The 9,887-nt window shown below is 44.9% G+C and overlaps 2 protein-coding genes and 1 long non-coding RNA gene across 5 annotated transcripts in view; all 3 read right to left on the minus strand.

Annotated features, from left to right (window-relative positions):
* clcn3 (chloride channel 3) overlaps positions 1-337 on the minus strand; it is a 43,165-nt gene extending 42,828 nt beyond the window's left edge. The window contains exon 1 of one of the 3 annotated variants that reach the window (XM_040045143.1): positions 41-337. The gene's annotated coding sequence lies outside the window, so the exon portion shown is untranslated. The remainder of the gene's footprint in view (positions 1-40) is intronic. The other 2 variants (XM_040045147.1, XM_040045146.1) reach the window with 2 other exon arrangements.
* A 436-nt stretch (positions 338-773) lies between these two features.
* On the minus strand, positions 774-1,410 carry LOC120742007. The gene is made up of 3 exons (XR_005697741.1): positions 1,122-1,410; positions 1,087-1,090; positions 774-874 (listed from the first exon to the last, which is right to left on the minus strand). It is a non-coding gene; the product is annotated as an uncharacterized LOC120742007 (long non-coding RNA).
* A 20-nt stretch (positions 1,411-1,430) lies between these two features.
* nit1 (nitrilase 1) lies at positions 1,431-4,313 on the minus strand. The gene is made up of 6 exons (XM_040045159.1): positions 4,087-4,313; positions 3,543-3,776; positions 3,284-3,387; positions 3,047-3,183; positions 2,405-2,530; positions 1,431-2,319 (listed from the first exon to the last, which is right to left on the minus strand). The coding sequence occupies exons 1-6, from the start codon at positions 4,173-4,175 to the stop codon at positions 2,053-2,055; spliced, it is 957 nt and encodes a 318-aa protein (XP_039901093.1). The 5' UTR covers positions 4,176-4,313; the 3' UTR covers positions 1,431-2,052.
* Between the last annotated feature and the right edge of the window lie 5,574 nt (positions 4,314-9,887).

Below are 9,887 nucleotides of genomic sequence, written 5' to 3' on the forward strand. Positions count from 1 at the left end.
TAACCTTCACCTCAGCACCCGCAAATGACAGCAAACGTACCTTCCTGATGCCTCAAATCCAGCTCGGACGCAGCAGTTCATCCTTTTCCTGAGCTGAAGCCGGGGTTTAGTTTCCTACGCCGAGGAGCTTGACATTCTCCTCATCCTGGTGGTGTTTTCCTTTTTTCAGTCCCATTCCTGTGTCAGTGACGTTCACTTCCTGTTCCCATCATATTCCAGCAGCAGCAGCGGCGGACATCGGCGGACAGCGGCTCCCACCCACCGTCTCTGTGATAGCACAACAGCCTGGAAGCAGCCAGCTGATCAATTATTCATCCCACACTGCAACCGAACAGACAGAGACGACCGAAGGCGCTGCTGCACAGACGTGTGTTGTTCGACTAATCACAAAATTCAACCATTTCAATCAGTTTTTAGTTATCCAATGCAGTGGATAAGCTTGTGCACTGTGAAATGTCCAAATTCGAGGAGTGTGCAGAAACATGGCTGTCCAAACTACTTCCACCAGAAACAGTCATCATTTCTGGCCAGTGGACCACTTGTTTGACAACCCTTCACAAAAAGAAGTGAAGTTTCAATGACCTTGACCTTTGACCATAAAAATCTAACCAGCTCATTTTTCAGTCTGAGTGAACTTTGTCCCAGATGTGAAGGAATTCCCCTGAGGCCTTCAAGAGAGCAAATCATGACACTGGGATGGACGGACACACTATAATCGGACATAGTTAATGGAAAAAGTGGCAATTAAATCCACAAATAAAGCCTTAAATTAAGCCTGTTGACTAAAATTAAAATAAAACACAACTTTAAAGTAAAGTTGTGTTTTGTCTCTTACCCACTTGACTCCAGGTAAGCGACAGATCGGGATCGTTGTCTCTGTCCTCTTTCTGTCAGTCTGTCTGGTTAAAGCCGCACTCACACTGGCCTAGGAGAATGGTTGGCAAACACCAATCACACCGATCCCTGGGGAAAATATGTATTCCCTAACAGCAGCCATGTATATGATGAAAATAGGCATTTCAAGCTTTTAGAGGTTGCTGGAAGTTGCAACGATTTTCAGCTGTCAGCTGTTCTTCAATAAAATACTGGGCTTCAATTAAGAAAAAAAACAAACAACTTACATTCATGGTTTGGTCATGTTTTCAAAACCAAAAATTTCTGAGAATAAAGGTGTTTTGTTTTGGGTTTTTTTTACACCTCTTGAATGTGTTCATCCAGGTTCATTTAGTTAATATTTGATTTTATTTGATTGTGTGTGTGTTTCTGGTTGCATGCGGGTTTTTATTGTGTGGTCACTTTGTCCTACAAAAATAAATAAGGCAAGAATATTACCCAAATATGAAGCAAAGATTTGTGGATACACACATGGACCTGAAAACATGCTGTGTTTTTTGTTTTTTCCAATTTAAAAAAACTCACTGAAGAAAAGCAAAGACTCATTTTTTTATTAGTGAACACAAGAAAACAAACAGAGTCGTGTTTTTAGATAATTCACATTTTAATAAATTAACTGTGAAAGACAATTCCGTTTTAACCCCGCTGTTTCTCATCACATCTTTCACAATATCTTCTCTTACTGCAAGATTTTGCTTTCCTCCCTTCCTGTGCTCTTATTGGCCAACAGCACCACCTATTGATGAGAAGGAGTAATGTCACTTACAGACTCGTGGGATGATTTTAGAATTATTTTCTTCATCGGAAGAGCTAAAAGGCTGAGTGAGCTTTAATAACTGGAAATAAGATGACCTACTACACTGATGACTCAGAGTTTAAATCAATACATCTCAGATTTCTCCATCATGAGCAGAGAAAACTAATTTGAACTTCCTCAATTTCTGTCAACTACTGATGTAAAAACACTGACGGTTTCTTTCCACACAGGAAAGAAAAATTTCCACCACCTCGGTTTGTTGATTCTGAGCTCACAACGATGTCTTTTTTGATCTCCTATTAATGCTTGAAGTCTGAATTGAAAAAAAGACACCTTATTCTGCCGCCTGTTACAGACATCCTGATTTGTGGATCCATCATTAAACACCTCCCACGTTCCTCTCAGGTTTGAGGCAGGCTGCGGTAGAAGGCATCGTCTCTGCGGTGCTGCTGGACCGGCATGTTCCTCCTTGTGGTTCTAACTTTCCCCAGGTCCACCTCCACAAGCACCAAACCTGGCTTCTCCCCCCCGCAGTCACCCAGCACCTCGCCCCAGGGGTCCACGGCCAAGGCGTGTCCGTATGACGAGCGCTTCTCATGGTGGCGTCCAACTTGTCCCGCTGCCAGGACGAAGCACTGGGTCTCAATTGCCCGGGCACGTAGTAACACCTGAGTGTGAATGCATTTAAAGGGACATTTTTATGTTGGTTTATACCTCACAGCAATCCAGCTGTCCTATAATGAGCCAGCTCACCTCCCAGTGAGCAGCTCCTGTGGCTACAGTAAAGGCTGACGGGTATGTCAGGATCTCAGCCCCGTGTCTCTGCAGGGCGACCGACAACTCAGGAAATCTTAGATCGTAGCAGATGCCCAAGCCCACCTGGATTAAGCACAGGGTCAGTAGAAACACAAAGTGCACGTGCCCACCTTAATGTTACTGCACTTAATCAGTGCTTTGGTGTTTCAAACACTGCAAATCATCATCTTTGAAGTAGTCCAAACAAGACCTTGTAGGATAAATAACCCTGACTTACTTTTGGTGGATATTTAACATCATATGTAAAGAGAAACTTCAAGTTTCTGTGAAACCAGCATGAAAACTGTAGTAAATATTCTTATTTCATTTACCTTTTTTCTCAGTTGTCATCTTTCCCTCATTTCCTCTCTGAGTTTCTTTTATCTGAACTCACTTCTGAACTTCTGAACTCACCTGGCACACATGTAAGGACTGTAAAATAAAACCAGCTGCAGAATCACTGCTTTCTTTTGCATTCTGACTGGATTCCCATGATTATAGCACCCTTAGCTTACATTTGAATCCCTAAATAACTAAATGTTTAATTTAATAAGAGGAATTAAAATTAATTTGCATGTTTAAAATCTCTTAAAGTGACACCTTTCCGATTGGAGTCTGGACCGGGGCCACGAGGGAGGGTCCAGGAATGGTGAAAGCGCTTTCTTTGAGGGACACGCCTTTTTCTGGCAGCTCCACATCGAACAAGTGGGACTTCCTGTAGACTGAAACGATGTCACCTGTGGAGGAAACGACAGCGTGTCAGCGTGAATGAACTAGATTTATTTTAAAGGGGTTTTAAACAGAGACAGGAAGGGAAGGCAGACAGCGGAAAAGCACCTCTATCGTTAATTATGACGTGACTGTTGTAGATCCGTCGGTCAGCCTCCCAGTCGTGTCCCCTCTCATGAAATCCTCCAAGAGACAACCACAACTCCAACTTCCTGAAAGAAACAGCGATTTAAATAATTATCCACACGTTTCCAGCTGACTCCAGTTCATGCACACTATGAAACTTAAGCAGTTAGTGAGAACTTAATCTCTCCAGTGCGTTTCATTGTTGGTGCTGGATAAAACAGACTGAAGGCTGTGTGTTTACCTGGCCAGCTGAGTGTATCTTGAGATCGTGTCTCCTGCCAGGCTCTCTGACAGCGCCAGCGTCTCCTCTCTGCTGGATCCAATGTAGTCAAAGCCCTCAGGCAGGAAGACCATGCTGGCCCCTCGCTGCTTGGCTTCCTCCACCAGCTGTTTGCAGGCAGAGAAGTTGGCCTCTTTGTCAGGGGTGGCTGTCACCTGACAGACAGCGGCCAGCGGGCGAAGTGAGCCGGACATGCTGCGCAGAGAAGAGGTTGTTTTTCAGCTGCAGGCTGAAGAAAACTTTCAGGTCAACCACCACCACAGCTGATCATTAGCTACTGCTCTTACTACTCTGTTATACAGTTACTGACTGCAGCTCACTGCACTCACTGTGGCTTTCAAGGACAGGTAGACATCTGTAAAACGAAACCTACAAATAAATCAGTATTTGAACCAACTCTTCAAGTTTTTATGCTCTTATTTGCTGACATAACCCAAAATTTGCAAATTCATGACACTTTGTTACAAAGGCTAGCTCACAGCTGTAAGAATAAGCAAGTACATACCTGTTTTGCAGCCTGGTGTTGTGCCTCAAAGCTGGGAACGAGACCAGAAACTTTGCGGATGATCCCAAAACGCACCTGAGCGTCAACATCGGCCCCAGACACTGTCACCTTCCCTGATTGGGCGATTTTAGTATCATCATATAAACATTTACTTCTGTGTTCTGCTCTGTCCTCTTCAACAGGAAGAGTTAAGGTTCATTCTTCTTCTCCTGTGAGCTCAGACATAAAGCACATCAGCTCCACCTAGTGGAGAGTCATCGTATTGGCCTGTGACTAACAGAATGCTAAAGAAGCACCCTGAGAGCGCTAATCTCAACAACGGCAGCTCACTATCTGATCAGCATGTACTTTTAAGATAAATCAAGTAATTTTATATATAAACATGTTTTAGGAAGTTGCCAAGTGCTTGCAGTAAAAACAACAAATCTTCGGGTAAACTTGAAAGAAAGGCAGATGTGGTCAAATTTGATATATTTGATGGAAAATCAAAAATGAGTCTTTCAACTGCTGCAGTTCCCACAGTTTTCACTCTACAGACATCGTTTTACCATCAAAACTTAGGACTGTTTTTCTTCTTTTAAACAGTGCATTTCTCAAAGCTAAGGGATGTAAATGTTTAGAAATGTGTGGATCCAAGTAGAGGATGAATCTTCTAACTGAACAAAAAAAACTAGATAGTGTTTTCAGTGAGGATTTTGTCTCAACAGCAGGGAAGACCCTACTATTTAAACTGCTCATGCGATCACATTTTTGACATTAGGAACATAAAACACACACCGTTGTGTAGGACAAGTCCTCAGCACCCTCACGGTTATGGTCTTGATTTTGAAACTTTTGTTCAACAAATGTACGGAGGCAGATTTCACAGGGATTTGTCACAGTATTTGCTGCAGTCACACTGAAAGCTGTTGGCAGTTATTTTCAGATGGTAAATTTAAATATATGCGAATGATGGGTCATCCTGATTGGTACATAAACTTCAGGCTTGTTTTTAATTGGTGGATTGTTCTTCAGCAGACAGGTGGTTCATATCTGGGCAGTTACAGTCAGTTTTAGAATCTGTGGTGGATTGTCCCACACGTCTACTCAACTAACCTAATTGAAAGCCTCTGTTTTTAGTCTGTATAGTTCACGTGTGCACGTGTGCACGTGCGCGCACGCACGCACACACACACACACACACACACACCAGATTAGAGTGGAAGTACAAATATTCCGTTTTTTTATTTGAGATTCTTGAGTTTAGACTTTTAAACTACATAATTCCAGTCTTAAAGTGATATAAGGTCTGTGAGCTTTCAATATTCATTGAGAATTTTTCTCAGTCCAAGTATAGTTTTTCAATTAGACAGCTTTTTCTAGTGTACAATTTAAGGATATTTACCTGCTTTTCTTTAAAACTTTAAAACTTCTTCTTCTGCGTGAACTTCAGCTTTCACCAGTTCTGCACTTTAGACTCCAGGTGAATGATTCTGTGTATTTCAGCTGATTCAACAACTTCAGTTAAAATTGAGTAAAAACAATTTTTTTAGCATTCACACCACATTTTCTTCAGGAAATGCATTCTCTAGTTTTATTTCATTTTTTTTTGGTGTATTATGGAGGTATGTAATAACGACAGGAGAGGTCTCAGTGTCTCACTCCAACTTTATTAACTGACTCTCAGAACTTCACATATAGTAAGCGCCAAAATCTCCACCCCAGCACTTCCCTTCAACTTGGGTGTGAGTGGAGCCACCTGGTGGTCCGCCACACATACCCCCCCCCCCCAACACACAGTTAGGTCTCTATTCAGTCCAGGACCCTGGGCCTAAGCAAACGACCAGAACGACTGAACCTAGGAGGGAGAGAACAGGCAGAGGAAGGTCCATCCTGTGAACGAGGCTGGTGAAGGCGAGCAGGAAAGGCAGGAGGAGGCTCAAACGCCGGTGGTCCAGGGGTAGTCCTGGGGGGAAAACCAGAGTCTGTCAACCCCATCGAAGGAGGCCGGCCACGGCGAGGGGCCTGGGCCGGCACTACATTACTGTCCGGAAGAACATGTGCAGGTTTAAGTCTGTCAACACACACAGTCTCCCTTCGACCCCCAAAATCCAAAACAAAATGTTTCTGGCCCGGTTCGATAACCCTGAATGGGCCGTCATACAGCGGCCGCAGCGGTGTCCTGTGGGCATCGTGCCTGACAAAAACAAACTTAGCAGTCTCTAAAGTCTTTGGAACAAAAGCGTCAGGCACGCAATGGTGCACCGGACCAGGAACCCGAAGCGAGTGCAAAAGCGGGTTGAGAGATAGCACCGATGGATCGAAGCAGGGAGGAGGATTTTCGGGCAAGAATTCTCCAGGCACGCGGAGGGGCTGGCCAAACACTAGCTCAGCTGGGGAAGCGCCGAGATCCTCCTTAACCGCAGAGCGCAGCCCAAGCAAAAGCCACGGGAGGCGGTCAACCCAATTGCCCTCCTTTAAGGAGGCGCGAAAAGCAGCCTTAAGCGACCGGTGGAACCGTTCACACATCCCATTAGCTTGCGGGTCATATGCGGTTGTGCGGTGGACTTTAGCCCCCAGGCCATCAGCCATGGCCGACCAAAGCTCGGAAATGAACTGGGGGCCTCTGTCTGACGTAATGTCCACGGGTGTGCCGAAACGCGAGACCCAGGTTGACAAAAATGCCTTGGCCACCACTGCTGCGGTAGTGGACGCCAGGGGGACCGCCTCCGGCCACCTGGTGGTCCGGTCAACAACAGTCAAAAGGTACGTAAAACCTTGTGACTGCGGCAGAGGACCCACCGGATCGACATGCACAAGATCGAAACGTTTGCCGGGTATGAAGAACGGCTCCAGGGGCGCCTTGGTGTGTTTATGAACCTTCGCACGCTGGCAGGGAATGCACGCCGACGCCCATTCCTTAACAGATTTGCGAAGGCCTGGCCAAACAAATTTAGAGCTGACCAGTTTAACAGAGGCCCGGACCCCCGGATGAGAGAGCGCATGTACCGAGTCCAAAACTTGACAACGCCAGGAAACGAGAACCACTGGGCGAGGGCGGCCGGTGGAAACATCACAGACGAGGAGGGGACCACCGCCCTGCACGGGTCTGTCCTCCAGTATGAGGCCCGTCTAGGTGGATTTAAGCGCGAGGATGTCCGGGTCACCGCTCTGATCGGCAGCCATGGCGGAGTAGTCTATGCCGAGAAAGACGGGAGAAACCAGCGCACGGGACAAACAGTCAGCCACATGATTGGATTTACCAGCCACGTGCCGAATGTCCGTGGTAAACTCAGAAATGGCTGCCAACTGGCGCTGCTGGCGTGCACTCCATGGATCAGAAACCTTGGACATGGCAAACGTCAAGGGTTTGTGGTCCACGTATGCGGTAAAGTGACGACCCTCGAGACAAAAACGGAAATGACGAGTCGCCAGGTGGAGCGCCAGTAGCTCCCTGTCAAAAACGCTGTAATTGCGTTCGCTGTCACACAGCGTACGGCTGAAAAAGGCGAGCGGTTGCCAGACACCCGAGATTCGCTGTTCCAGCACCGCACCCACCGCTATGTCCGACGCATCGGTGGTCAACGCAATCGGCGCTGAGGGGGATGGGTGGGCCAGAAGGGCAGCATTAGCTAACGCTGACTTAGCATCAGAAAACGCTTGGATGCTTATACTGCTATACTGCAGTTACAAAATACATTATTCAAATTCCAAAATACTTTTGTGATGTCAGATTTAAATCACAAAACTTAAATCTTACATAAAACATTTTGTAATTATAAGGATAATTACAAAATGTATATTAGATGATATCTAAAACAGTTGTGTTTTGTTTTAACTTTAACATATCATAATTTGATTGGTAGCAACTTTTGCCACTACAGTGAGCCAATCACTCATAATTCCTAAACATGTCAATCAGGTAGGAATGAAGTGAGACATTAATAGAAATAAAGAGTTGTATGTTGACATGTAGCCCTTTCCTTGCTTAAATCATTAATATTTTTGAAAAATGAATCTGTGATAAGACATAGCTTATCAAGATAGAACCATGTAACTAAAGATGAACCAAACTGTTCAGTTTTATCTAACTCTGTTTTAATAAAGGCTGGTGACCCCTGCTATAGAGTCTGACAGCTGCAGGGATTATATACAAATATTCAACTATCCCAGAATTAAACCAGGTCTAAATAAAAAGGAGTGAGTATCACTACAAAGGTTAACTCAGTGGTCCTAATGCTACAGTTTGATATCAGCAAACAGCGAGCGCATACATTGATGTGACACCACAGCCATGCTATCATTGCAAACACTGATAACAGCATAAATCGAATTAAATCGGGACTTGATGAGAGCTTCTGAGTATCACTATAAATATTATAAACAGTCGTCTCCGTACCACAGTTTGCTATCAGTAAACACCAACGGCATTCATTGATAGCATAGCACATCCATGTTAGCAGTCTATAAACGATAGTTTAGCATATTAGCACAGGTATCAATAAAGGACTACCGTATTAAATACTTTTACTAACCTCAGGCAGATGGACAGGCGCTCTGCAGGTGGGATTGAGCGTCTGTAGTTGGTGTCTAGGCGGGCGATTCTGGGACTGATGCGGGAAAGCAGGTCCTCAAACTGGCCGAGTGAGAGACGGTGATATCGCTGGAACCCGCCGTCATCCAGGCGCAGCTCCTGGAGCAAGTGGTGAAACTCACCAAACTGCTCACGCCTCTGGAGGACATGATGGACCCAGGTACGGCGAGGACATCCTTAACGCCGCTGCTCTGCTCTCCACAGTACATAGAGAAGGGAGACTCTCTCTTCAAGCGCTAGCTCGACAGCTGCCATCTTGCAAAGATACCGATCTGGCACAACTTCCTCCCACATCCCTCCCACATTTCCGGTTCACACGCGTCAAAATACGATATTTTGAGGCGCGATGGATTTTTCTTGGACACCCGTAGCGGTGCGAATGTGCATGCGTCAAATTAGGGGCGTTTGGGGCGTTTTGTTCGTGTCCATCGCGTTCGGTGTGAACACACCGTTAGTTATGCTGCAATAGACGTAGGCTGCCAGGGATTCTCATGATGCATTGAGTTTTTCCTTTCCAGTCACCTTTCTCACTCACTATGTGTCAATGCATTGAATCATATCTGTTATTAACCTCTGTCTCTCTTCCACAGCATGTCTTTATCCTGTTCTCCTTCTCTCACCCCAACTTGTCGCAGCAGATGGCCCCGCCCCTCCCTGAGCCTGGTTCTTCCGGAGGTTTCTTCCTGTTAAAAGGGAGTTTTTCCTTCCCACTGTCGCCAAAGTGCTTGCTAATGGGGGTCATATGATTGTTGGGCTTTTCTCTGTATCTACTGTACAATATAAAACGCCTTGAGGCGACTGCTGTTGTGATTTGGTGCTATATAAATAAAATTGAATTGAATTGAATTGAATTGCATTGAACATGATCTCTAGCAGGAGCATGAAAGAAGGTATGAAACAGAAAACATGAAATCAAATCATGAGAAACACTAGAACCTGACGTGACATAGAGGGAAAGAAAACAGACCAAGACTGAAGAAAAACTCAAACTAAACTCAAGGCAAACAAATAATAATCCTACAACTCTAAATATTTTCTCAAGAGATAACATAAGAACTCAAAACCTAAACTGAGAAACTGACAAAAACCTTAATCCTACCCCAAAAAGAAAGTGGGTTAGCCCACACAGAAAAACAATCGTTCTCTTACTTTTTGCACATTATTAGTGAAAATGGTGTTGTGGTGGATAGTTTTTGGTAACCTGTGAATTAACGCAGGGGTTGGGTAG

The sequence above is a fragment of the Simochromis diagramma genome, unplaced genomic scaffold, assembly GCF_900408965.1.
Source record: "Simochromis diagramma unplaced genomic scaffold, fSimDia1.1 OVJJ01000590.1, whole genome shotgun sequence".
NCBI classification, from domain to species: Eukaryota; Metazoa; Chordata; class Actinopteri; order Cichliformes; family Cichlidae; genus Simochromis; species Simochromis diagramma.